This window comes from Balaenoptera acutorostrata, chromosome 7 (genome assembly GCF_949987535.1).
Source record: "Balaenoptera acutorostrata chromosome 7, mBalAcu1.1, whole genome shotgun sequence".
Taxonomy (NCBI): Eukaryota; Metazoa; Chordata; class Mammalia; order Artiodactyla; family Balaenopteridae; genus Balaenoptera; species Balaenoptera acutorostrata.
In genome coordinates, this window is record NC_080070.1 from 63,783,008 (window position 1) to 63,796,212 (window position 13,205).

General features: G+C 42.4%; 1 protein-coding gene across 15 annotated transcripts in view; it reads right to left on the reverse strand.

Annotated features, from left to right (window-relative positions):
• The window catches only part of ICA1 (islet cell autoantigen 1), a 143,665-nt gene extending 130,779 nt beyond the window's left edge, over positions 1-12,886 (reverse strand). For 4 of the 15 annotated variants that reach the window (XM_057550190.1, XM_057550183.1, XM_057550186.1 and 1 more), the window contains exons 1-2: positions 12,428-12,570; positions 10,474-10,531 (exon numbers count right to left, since the gene is read on the reverse strand). In XM_057550190.1, coding sequence (XP_057406173.1) covers positions 10,474-10,531; positions 12,428-12,490 — 121 coding nt within the window. In that variant the 5' untranslated portion in view covers positions 12,491-12,570. Of the gene's footprint in view, positions 1-10,339; positions 10,532-10,745; positions 10,762-12,427; positions 12,571-12,777 lie in introns of those variants that run through there. The other 11 variants (XM_007191737.2, XM_007191730.2, XM_007191739.2 and 8 more) reach the window with 8 other exon arrangements.
• Between the last annotated feature and the right edge of the window lie 319 nt (positions 12,887-13,205).

Here is a 13,205-nt window from a genome sequence, read left to right on the forward strand (position 1 = left end):
TGGGTGAAAGGAGTTAAAAGGTTAAAAAAAAGGGGCAAGTATACAAATAGACACCTTACCATATAAGATATACAAATGGGAAAAAAATCATATACAAAGACCCTGATAATACAGGGGTTATAAGAAAATAACAGATATGAGATATCCTACACATTGATTAGAATGGTTACATTCCAAACAAACAAACAAAGCTGAAAATACCAGTCCTAGCAGGAATGCAGAATAACAGGAAAACACATTCATTTAAAAAAAAAAGTAAAAAAAAGTAAAAAAATTTAAATAATATATTTTATTTAACCCAATATATCTAAAATATTATTTCAACAGGCAATCAATTAAAAATTACGAACTATATTTTGCATTCATGATTTTGTATCAAGTCTGAAATCTGGTATGTATTTTACACTTATAGTACATCTCAATTGAGACCAGCCACATTAAATGCTCAAAGGCTACATGTGGTTATTGGCTATAATATCGGACAGTGTAGGCTGAGCAGGAAATACAGACGTATATAAACATAATTTCTAGATCCAAGAGACTCTTGACATTTGCAAGAGACATATAAAAAGATCTTCATGTATCCCCAAATTTGTAAATTCTGCTGTAAAAATATCATTTTCCCTTTAAAATACAATAAAGTCTATGATTAGCTAATACTTCAATTCACGATTCTGCAGAGGAAGCTATTTCTCCACTTCTGCCACAAAGCACTTATGAAAGAAGCCCAAAATGAATGGTATCAGGCCTCAAGGTTGTTAACAGCACAGAGAAGACTTCCTAAAGTTCTACTTGTGGTCACCTTACCTTAGGAGACAGGCAAGGAAGAGCAAGTATCAAGTTGCTCACGGACTGTGAGTCCCATGATAAGAAAAAGAAAAGCACCAATATTGTTAAATTCAGCATGACTTGACCACATGAATGTTTGTGTTTCACTAAATTCTGTCTCCGCGGGGAAAAAGCAGATGAGCCAATAATATTTAAGACCTACTCAAAGAAGTACGGGCCCAAGAGTTAATAGATCAGTGAAAAGTTAGTTCCTAATTTTGATGTAGCAACCCTGAGGGTGGGAGGATTCCTCTGTGCTTTTCTTCTCATTCTCCTCTATGCTTTTCTTCATGCTTGGTATGCTGAGTCTTCAATTTTATCCACCCATGTGGACAGACCACAACTGTCCCACTTGTTTTTATTTCCAATAGCCATTGAAAAGCCATTTTGAACACACTGGTTGGCCAATACATAAGCAAAAGTTTTTTTCCAAATACCCCGAGGTTCATGGAACACTAAAGCAAGCCTGGTTCAAACAAAGTTTGATGCATTGTTACAAAGAGGAGTCGGTCTGTCCATGGCTGCCTCCTACTCTGGTAACTGGATTTTCCTCCTTGGAAATGTAACATGGCAAAGTATTTTCATTCCATACAGGCTGCCTTCAGCTGCACTGAACATTTGTTCTGGCCCAGAACGCTTCTCTGTGAGTTTATGGAGTTAGCTGATGGCACCTCTGATTACATTTGAATTATGCAGAGAGTCTAAAATTCTTGAGCCAACGCTTACTCAGGGTAAAGGTAAGATGAGTAGTTATATTTCACCATGTCAATGCTCTCAACCCACAAAAATACTTCAATAAGCTTCCTCTTCACTCACATTTCCTAAGTGTGTCCTGTTTCTTATGCAGTTTCATGCCTCAAATTAATTACCTTTCCAACTTTAGCGGTAGGTTTTTCTCTTCCCTCAGCGAGCAGGTTTTCTATTAGTTGGAGTACTAGCTGAAACGGAGGCCAGAATCCCTTTCTCCTATATCTGTACTGAGCATATGGCGGATTCTCTTGAATTGCAGATTGGAGCCACAGCCAAATTTGTCATTTGTCTAATTTATTCAAAATCTCTATTTTCTAACTAAAAATTGTCACCATCTTAGAGCACTTCAGTTCTGTTGTGCACACCAGCATTTAGCTTTTTTTTTGGGAAGTGGGCCATTTTTCCCCCCCAAAAGAAACACACTTTTCAAGAGAACAGCACAGAGTCTTACACTGACGTGGGTACTTGGGGGTATGTTTGAATCATCCCATAGTAAAATCACTCATTCCCAAACACCAGCTTCACGGCACCACATGTCCTTGAATCCAAGGTGCAAATCTGTTCACGTTCCAACCTTCCTGAAACCAGGATGTGTCGTATAATCGATACCTTGTCAACTGTTTGGCAGTCATTTTTCTTTCTTCATGGAACATGAAATGGTAAAAGAGCTTATCAGCAATGGTTTCTTATATTTGATGAAATAACAGAATAATTCTTTCAAACTAAACCTCTATAAAATTACACATCGCTATTTGCCATAGGCTTTTGGGGTTATTTGTATATAAGTGAACAGGAGAATCTGAAGTCAGGGGATGCCGAGTGCTGCCTGTGATGGGGAAGAAGTGCCATGGATGAGGAAGGTGCCCAGGGTTAGACGAACAAAGAAGTCAGGGCACCGAGCTGGCTTCCTACATAGCCTCTGGGCTGGGATTCTATGAATCAGTAGTTGCTGGTCAGGGGAAGGGTAGGAGTGTGTGTGGATATGTGGGGAGGGTATCAGGTTAAAGATCAAGTTTACGAGGAGGAATTCTGGGACTGAAACACTCATCAGCCAATTAGCAACCTGGTGCTTTCCTGAGTCTCTTCCTCTCTTCCAAGAGATGTCTCTCAAAGGAAAATATCAAATATAGCATCCCATATTTGAAGAAACTTTAAAAAAAAGCCAATGTATTCTCTAAAAGGCTTTCCTCCTTAACATTAATATTAGTTAAAAATATTATGTCCCCACGAAACAAACTAAAATCAAAATAAACCGCAAACTCAAATTGCTCACAAGGGGCACAATCTAGGTCTTGCTCTTTTTTCTCTTGCTTACAGCCCTGCTTGCAAAGGAGGAGTGAGGGTGAATTTTGCGCTACAACAAAAATCATGATGGTAGTAATGAAGAGGCTGGCACTGAACACAACAAACCTCAAGGAAATCTAAAAGAGCAAATAATACGAAGTGGATTAGAAGACTGGAAACAGAAAAAGAACAAATAGGGTATCTTTGCTAAAGAAAGGATTTTTAAAAACCCTTGCTGTATAAATTATATTCACCTTTGATTTTATTTAGGTTGGTTTATGTAACGTTCAAATGTCAATTCAAATTTAGCATACATATGGATTTTAATCTCTGGTACTTACAGTGGCTTTTTCTCTAAAAGCTTAATCTCACAAGGTGAAGAATGAAGGAACACCCTAGTCAGACAGAGGTCTCAATCAACTTCTGTCAAATACTAGAGCCTTCAACTGCTAGCAGAGAACATTATTAAATGATGGGAATACATGTTTTCCTTAAATTAAATTTTAAAACTGCATTTTATAATTGGGATAAAGTTTTTTTATGAAAGGTTAATCTGAGATAAACTAACTTTCTCATCCGAGACTGTGGTGTCCAATACATCAGCCACTTGAAATATGGCTAGTTTGAAATCAGATATGCTTTCAAGTAAAACACACACTATAATCTGCAGACTTAGTAACCCACCAAAAGTAAAATGTCTATTAAGAAATTTATATTTTATACTCATTTATATTTTATGTTGATAAAATTATATGTATTTTATATTGATATATATGTATATTTAAATTTTATATAACTATATTGCTATATTATATATAAATATATATTTACATATTATATGTTATATTTAATTATGTTCATACTTATTTATATTTTATATATGTATTTTTATATTTTATGTTGAATAATATTTTGGATATATTGGCTTACATAAGTATATCATCTAATTCCCCCTGCTTCTTTTCAGTTGTTTCAATATGCCTCCTAGAATGTTTTAAATTACACATGTGGCCGCCCTTATATTTTTATTGGACAGCCTTGGTCTAAGGCATTAAGCAAAGCAGCAAACAGCTAAAAATTAATTCCGTAACTCAGGTCATCAATATTCTGTACAAATATAAATACCTTTAAACAGTTTTCTCCCCAGAATCTCTGACAATTATCCTGTCAGAGATGTCATTACAAAAATAAAATCTTATTTATATACATGTATATGTATATATAAAAGACCATATATGTGTATATATATGTGTATATATAATCTTTTTAAATGAACTACAAAATGGCTATAATCCACATTTTCATAATAAGTTGCCTTAAAAAGGTCCAACTCTATATGCAAAATATACTGCTTTAAATCAGATTCACAGGAATGATTATGTGAAGTGGATGAACTACCTTTAGACCATCAAAAGTGAGAATATAAGGACAATCAATCTCTCTCTCTCTCTCTCTCTCTCTCTCTATATATATATACACACACACACACATATGCACATATATAAATATATATAAATACCTACAAATATAAAATGCATACATATATTTATAAATGAAATATATATAATTCATATATAAATATGAATGGTTAATATTACAAGTGTGAAGGAAGAAAAAGAATGTGAATGTAGTGATGACACCTATATGAAATTACACATAAGCATAATGTCAACAATCAGAACAATTTAGGAGATACTACTGTTTACAAAGTTCTGTTTCTTTAAGGTTAAATTCATAATTCAAAGCCTCTTAAAGAGATGATCAAGTAATTTCTTAGGCCTCCACAGGATCACTCAGAGATAGGAGAGAACTTACAGATCATTCAGTCCAATCTTCTCCTTTCATAGATGAGCCAACTGATGCCCAGGACTGAAGGAAATCTCCCAAGGCACAGAGTAAGCTTTTTTCATTAGTTTTAAATTACTGAAACACATACACCAGTACATGGTTTATAAAATATCTATGCTGTGCACAGGTCCTGTAAACAAACCAACACAGCTCCTTTCTCTGGAAACGGCATGGATTCAAGGCCTTCCCTTGGTAAAGTAGTGGCCCCTAAATCATGTTGGAGTTTGGGCTAGTTTAAGAGCAAGGGATGAAGGCAGCCCAGGCAGGGGAGGGAGATGCAAGAGGAGGACCTTTAAATAAAAGTCAGCAGCAAAGGGAAGCAGGCAGAAAGAGAGAGCTTTGTATTTTCACGTACCCCAATTAACAGAGCCACCCTTGGGTCATCTACTTGGTGTTATTTGAGAACTAATAAAAGATCCTTTTTCCAGGTTCTTGCTACTTTCTTAGGGAAGACGTTTACTGGAATAAACGGCAGCAATAGTGCTGTTATTATTTATGGTGAATAAATTATTCGCCATTATTAATAGCAAATAAGGCACAAGACCAGTTATTTTGGTGGGAATCAGGAAAGGCAGGTCCGTTGGACATATACCTGGTAAGACACGTAGAATACCAGGTAGAACCACCAGGAAGTAGCTCAAAGGCACAGAGCTTCAGGTCAGGAGTGCAAAGAAGAGAGAAGCAGGAAGCAGAAAGAGGCAAGTGGTTCGGTACCAACACAAAGTTTACCTATGCCTATCAAAGTTTTCCTTTGCCTATCAAAGTTTAACAATGATACCCATGCTGCCTATGGCAATACTGAGGAAAGAGTATTAGATACAAGGACACTCAACTCCTGGCCTTCAGGGAGCAGCAGGTAGAAGGAAAATCCCCAGGGTGGTGATGACCAGCCTCCCTCCTCATGCTCTATGGGGAATCATGGCCCTGGGCATTGTGCTGGGCCCCTTCCCTCACGGCTTCCACTCCTCATCACCACTACTCACTTCTTTGGAACCATCCAGCACCATGACTATAACCACTGCTGTTCCTTTCTCTTCAGAAGAGACAGGTCTTACCCTTTTGCCCCTTCCCACCTTGGTCCATCTATTATCCCTTCTCTTTCAAGTTAATCAACCTCCCTTTCTGCCGTCAACCCATATTCTCCAACCTGTTTCTTCCTCCAGTTACCATCCTCTTCCTTCTCTTCACTCTAAGCCCACACAGTCTGGTTCCTTTCTCCACCACACCAGAGAAAGGTTTTCACCAGGAACCCAACTCAAGTCCTCCTCTCACTTGACCTTTGACTAAGCTCCCCTCCTTGACTTCTCAGAAAACACTCTCTACACTTTTGTAACTTTTCAGTTTCCTTTGTTAGCTCCTTTCCCTCTGTGTGCACGTCTTGAATATCATTGCTCTACAAGGTTCCAACCTTGGCCGTCTTCTATTACACTTTACTTGCTCTCTCTAGGTGATTTAATCCACTTCTGTGGCTTCAACCAACAGCTGTATGCCAACGACTTCCAGAATTAAACACCTCTCCAGAGACTACAGTAGGGGGATCAAAATGTGGATTTGGTGCTCTGGAGAAGTATTTAAATCTCCATTTCCCTATGGTCATCTTCACCTGGATGTCCGATAGGCACTTCAAATTCAGCACCTCTAAAACTAAAATTATCTCTCTCCATCTCCACCCCCAAATGTTTCTTCTTTCTGTGGTCCCTATGTTAATTACCAGCACAAAATCTACTGAGTGGCCCAAGTTGGAAACTTGACTTCTCATCTTTAGCAGCTGGTCTCCAAGTTCTCTCCATTCTACCTCCTAAAAGGCTACTCAATACATCTTCTCCTTTCTAGATTCACAGCCAGGGCTTAGTCTAGGCCTTCAGAGGCAAAACCATCCCTGTATCTGCCCACTCCAATCTTTTACACCATGGTCTGAACTATTTCTATAATATGCAAATCTAATCATACCACCCTCCTACTTAAAACGCTTTAATTGCCTTCTCTTGTCGCTAGAGAAAGTCCAAACTTTGCAGCAAAACCCCAAGCCCCTTCACATTCTGGCCCCTTTCCAAAAATGTTTACTCTACCTCACACAGAACTATTCCTTCTGGTCATTTCAGAATGCTAGAACTTTCCTGAATACACTATCTCATTTCAAGGCTTTGCAAAGTTTCCCTCCATTTGAAATGACCTCCCCTCCTTTGTCCAATTGGCCAAACTTACATCTTATTTCAAGACTCTCAAGTGTCAACTCCTCCATGAAGTCTTCCCCAACCCAACACCTGCCCTCCTGCTCCCCAGGGGCCTCCCACTCCTGTCCTCCCCACCGAAGAATTAACTGCCCCACACTGATGCTAGTGGTGCCTTGCACTCCCATTATTCTCCTGCGATGAGCTGATTACATCTGCATGCCCCACACTAGTCTGGAAGTCCCTTGAAGGCAGGGACCCTAACTGGTTCATCTTTGCCTCCTTACACCAAGCACAGAACCTGAAACACAGTAGGCCTTTAGCAAATATGTGCTGGACAAAGGGCAATAATTTTGTGCTACCATTTACGGGGCACTTTACATGTGTGAAGCACGTAGAGTTAATGCCCACACCAGAAGGGGATACAACCCCATTTTGCAAGTGAGAAAAAAAGCTTAGAAGGGTGAAATAATTTGCCCAAAGTCAACAACTAGTAAATTCAAGGCTGCTTTTGACTTCTGAACTCCTGTTTCTAAGCACTCCACTCTACTCCTGAAAGGGACTGGATAATGGGCTTGGTTTCTATAAAAACAATCTCTCCTAATCACAGGCTCAGGCGCTGTGTTAGCCCCAAATCCATTACCACCGCAGTGCTTGTGCACAACAAAACCTTGCTGAAGATTCCTGGCCGCTATCAGGGTTCCTACCCATAAGAAGGGGGGGGGCACCATTTATCACAATTAGCTAGCTCCTTGGTCCCTGGCTTAGGATGTGCTACCCCAGAAACATGCAGAGAAGGCTGGATTTCCCCCACGTACCATTAGGTTTCCATGCCCTATTCTGGGAACAGAGAAGTGGGTGGGTGTGAGAGATCATGATATGGATTTTAATGTGTGCTCTGGGAAAATAGCTGCAAAACTTTACAGTCACTCGTTGTACAAATACACCACAGAATGAGAGAAACTTCCCACTCTCAAGTCTAGACTCTCAGTGCTAGCAATATACCATTATCTATATATTCATTGGTCCATCACTGAATACATATACCTGGCGTTTCCCACCGACAGTAATGCATTGCATTCAGTTGTCTTTTTCAGTCACCCTCTTTTAATTCTATGTATTTTCTGTTAAATGTATTCTAAAATTGACCTCTTTAATTTCCTCTAATTCTAATGACTTTTTAATGTCAGTCCCTTATTTTCTACTAATACCTCTACCGCCTCTCCATGACTATCTAGCACATAATTGAAATCAGTCCTGTGCTTACCCTGATTAATACATTTAAGCCTCTCAATTCGCAGGTGATCAAACTTGCACAAGGTCACTCAGCTAATAAGGGATACACATGCACACTGGGCTCCAGGCATGAGGACTATTTGCCAGTATTCTTTCCCTTTGTATACCTGGGTACTATGTGGTGAACTCTCTCTCTCCACTCCCAACCTTTTCTGACCTGCCAAATTCCTACTGGCTCTTTAAGGCTTAACTCAAGGGTCACCTCCTCCACAAATCTTCTCAGGTTTCCTCTGCTCTCTCTCCTGTCTGGGTTGGGTGCCTCTGCCCTGGGCTTCATTCCCTCCCTGCTTTTCCTGAAATGTAATTGTCACCTGACCCCTTGATCTCCCTCACTAGGCTGCAGGCTCCTCCAGAGCAGTGTAGAGTCTGGGTCTTGTCTTGGGATTCCCAGTTGTGGAACAATGCATGGCATATAACACACACATAACAATGCTTGCTGAAAACTGAGTAGTGACCCCACTTCTCTGATTTGGCCAAAGGCCTGATGAATGACATCATCTGACTTAGGAGGAGAGACTTCCTATCATGAGCAATGCCATTTTCTCAGCTTTCCATGAACTCATTCTCTCCCTAGGTTTACACTGAGACAAGCAATTACCATTAGTTGAGGAATTACCACTTCTCAGACACTGACATGAATGCTTCGTGCACAGTATGCTTATTCTGACAACACTGTCCAGTGGACATCATCCTCATTTTATGGATGAAGCTCAAAATCAGTTACTTATCCTGAATAATTGGCCTACAGTCACAGAGAAGAGAGGCTTTGTCTTAAAAGAATGTATAAAATGCCTTATAGTCATCTCTGTCCTGGAGAGATTCATTAGTATTTGAAATTACTTACAGTGCATTAATTTGGATGCTAGAGTAGTGAAAGCATGGTCAACCAGGATTTATAGAGGTTCAAGGCAGTTCTACCATATGCATTATCCAGGGCAAATCATGCCTGTAGTCCTAATTTTCTTAGCAGATAAATGGGGATTATAATACCTACTTACCTCAAAGGGGGTTGAATATCAAAGATCATGTTTGCCAAAATGCTTTGTTAAAGAAGAGGGCAAAGGCCCGTCTTAGGGCACTATGCTGGATAAAGAGCTTGATGCAGTGTTTCGTAAAGATTAGTGGGAGAACCCTGAGCATCAGAGCCACCTGAGGTGTTAACAGCAGATGGAAGAATCCAGGCTGGGAATCCACATTTAACAAGCCTTCAAATGATGCTATCAGACACAAAAGTTTGATAATACCAGGTTAGGACAGTGCTTCTCAAACTTTAATGTACACATGAATCACTTGGGGATCTTGGTACGATGTAGATTCTTATTCAGTGGACATGGGTAGGGGGAGGGTGGGCTGAGATTCTGCATGTCTTACAAGCTCCCCAGGGAAGCCAATGTTGCTGGTCTGTGGATCACATTTGAGTGGCAGGGGTTTGGAAGATCTACCCCCACTGGAACAAATTAGCTTTGCTTTATTCCTCGACCACAGATTGCATTCCCCAACTTCAGGGAGGATTTCATAAAGCCCAAGCTCTCAGTAGTGGTACCAATATTACTTGAACTACCCAAAACCAACTGGGATGGATTCTTTATCATGGAGGAAAGGCAGTAGCATTCTTTTCAGATATAGACAGCACATATGTTTAGCATGTGAAAGAATAATTTACTGCTACTACTTGAGTCCTATTTACTGTGAAAAGCATTTTATATATATTATGTCTAATTCCCACCACAACCCCACAAGGTGGATTTTCTTGGTCTATAGATAAGGAAGTAATGACCTAAAAAGCTTAAGTAACTTGCTCAAGGTCACATGGCTAATTAAGTGTTGCAGCTGGGGTTCCAATTCTGCTCTATTGGGATCCAAAACCTGTCCTCTGCCCATCCTCCATGGCATTAAATATGATAGTGGTATAAAACGTGACAGCTTGAGGAAAAAAATGTTCCTCCTGTATGTATCGGTATTTGAGTTAAAGGTTTTGCTGAGGCAGATTCTGGATGGGGGTGAGGATGGGAATGAGGTTAATTAATTAGTGATCTATGTTGCCTCATGGACAAAAACATACAGATAGCATCCTTGTCCATGGTTCCCATAAATCTGATAGTGCAGATGGAATAAAAAGGACATTAGTAGCCGGTGCACTAATCCTAAATGTTGCCACCTACCCTCAGGCTTCTAGATGTGGGGCTCAACCAGTAAAGAGGAAAAATTCTTCCTGATCCTTGTGGCCTATTAACTTCACCACCTTCTCCTGTATGAGGTTTCTATAACTTAAAAGTTCACACCAATACAGGTTTACCCTGCCTTGTCATTTCACAGTTGCCACACTTCTCTTCCTCTGATAAAACTGCCTGCACCTGAAAAAAAAATGTACTGTTTAGTCAAATACACTGAAAATGCAGCAGTTTTGAAGGTTTTCTTTTGAGTAACAAAATTTTCTATATTTTTCATAAGGTTGATGTGGAGAGAAATGCGTGGTAATAAAGATGCTCAGAGAAAGCAATCAGATAGAGTCTCAGGTGGACCAAATGAAGGAAAGACAGCTATAAAATAAACTTGCTAGGCATTTACCATCCAGTGTCTTTAGCATTTAATGCCCTATGGATGAAGTGTCCAAGGTCAGTTTTTTTAGCCTTGGGTCTCTCTGCTATTATAATGAGTACTCAGTAGCTTAACTGTCGTTTTCTAAAGATTCATCTTTAATAACAGTACAACTCTTTACCTGTGTAATGCAAAAAAGATCCAATTAGAAAGCTACATCTCCTTAAATTAAATATATACATGGCAGTCTGAAACCAAACAATGATAATCGAAGTATTAAGCATTATAAACTGATTTTGCCCCTATGGTATTCTCTACACATGATGTTTCAAAAATAAAGACTGCAACCTAAAACAGTAAACAAAAACAAAAAAAATGGTTTGAAAACTCACTTAAAAGTAAAAAAATGTGTGTTTTAAACAGAAGGTAAGAAATTGAGTCTGGAGCACTGATTTCAAACTAATAAGCATTTCCTATTTCATTCCCCCACCTCAAGGAACAGTTCAGATCTCAGAAAAACTAAACTAAAGGTCCACAGAAACCAACCTGATATTTTTCTGGCGAGGCTTTACTGAAATGTTTAGACATGAACATGTTTGCAATGAGTCATAATTTATAGCCAATGCCTTACGTGCGTTTCTTCCTACATTCAATAACATTTTCAAACCAGCTGGTGGTACATTTTCCAGGCCCTGATAATTTTTATAAAGTTACCAGATCTCAGTTACTAAGGTTGCCACCCAGCACCCTTTCTCGTGATAATTTTTTATGCTATCTAAACAGAAAAGAACCTGATTCCCTTTTTGAACTGTAACTCTCCCCCAACCAGCCAGTTAATGCCTTTCGCCAGAGAAAGGGCGCACGCACTATTTTTAAGACCCCCAAAGAGAAGTTGAGGGGCCTTCGGGGCACTCCAAGTAAAAAGGCAATGGGAAACGTTAATGGGGAGCCGTTCCGGGCAAAGGCAGACGCAGTAACAGGATATGTTCCTTTCTAGAGGAAGCAGGAGCTGCGATAGCCGCGAGGCAGGAAAGGCGGTGTCAGCAGCACCCAAAGGAAACGGGCGCGCCAGGGTTTGCAAGGACCTGGCCTGCTTAGGGACTCTCGCTCCAGTCGGGTCCGAGGTTGGTGAGCACTTCGCCCGAGGGAGATCAAGCTCAGGTCTCCCGGTACTAGTGGTTATAGAGAGTCCCCTTCTGCTCCCTGCCACCTCCGCCAAAGACGGGCAAAAGGAAGAGAAAAAGCAAACACCAGGAGCCGCGGCAGGTGAACTCGTCAACAAGTCAGCCCCGGACGCAAGTCCCTGCCCAGGAGGGACCTCGGGGTCCTGGGGCCGGAGGCGTTGGGAAGGCGAGGCACGGCGTGGGTGGGGTGGGCGGGCGGGGAAAGGGGTGCCGCACACGCCGGGTCCACAGATGGGGCTGGAGCGCGGAATGTTTCCCTCCGCGCCCCACCGGGGCTGACGCGCGCTCTCGAGGCGCGCGCGCATCCTCCAGACCTTCCCAGGCCCCAGGGCGGAGGCGGGGAAGGGGAAGGGGCTGCGGCGGTTCTCGAACAGGGATAGGGGGGCAGGAGGAGGCGACCTGCTTGTCACCGGCGTCCGCGGAGGGCTAGCAGCCCCAGGCCCCCGACCGTCCCGGCTGCCGGGCGTCTCCCAATGCAGCCTGCAGCCCGCCCAGCTCGCCCTCGCCACGGCCCCGTAGGGCAGGTACCTCGGAGCCCCGGCCCCTAGGAGCCTCCCGGCAGCGATCCGAGCGTCCCTCCAGCTCCCTCATCCGACGTCGGCGTCAGCAGAAGGCGAGGGAAGGGGGCGGAGGGAGCGCAGGAACCGGCCCTTCCTGCGGCGGTCGCCGCCAGCCGGAATAGCAGCCGGCGGAACCCGTGAGCGCCGCAGCGCAGCGCAGCGGCCGGGGGGAGCGGGCGCTCTCGCCTCTCCGTGAGCGCCCGGGCCGGGGCCCAGCCGTTGTCTCCCCTCCCCGCTTCTCTCTCCGAAGAATCCCGGCGGGCGACCCCTCTCAGCAAGACCCAGGGACCCAGAGGAGGGAGGGGGCGATGGCCTCACCTTGTTTGGGGCGGGTCCGGGATGGGGGGAGTGAGTCTCCCTCTCTCTATTCCCTGGGGTCTTTCCTCGACCCCCATCTCCTGGGGTACACCCCGCTCGGATCTGCCGCCCAGGGTGACCCCGCCCCTGCTCTCCCGCAGGTGTTCCACGTGTCCAAAGCATTTGCGTCACAATGACCTGGCCGACAGGTGGGAGCAGCTGCGAACGCCCCAGGGTTCCCACTGTGCTGTGCTTAGCGCGTGCTGCTTGCTTCCACTGTAGATTGCCGTGGCTTTAGAGGACAGGAGACTTCATGATTTCAATGCCAAGAAAAGTTACAGAGCCCTGTACCTGGGAATCAAGTTTCGGCTTAAAGTAAAAAGGCTCTGTGAAAAAAAAACCAACTGTATATGTATATATATTTTTCATTCCCATATATTCATATATCT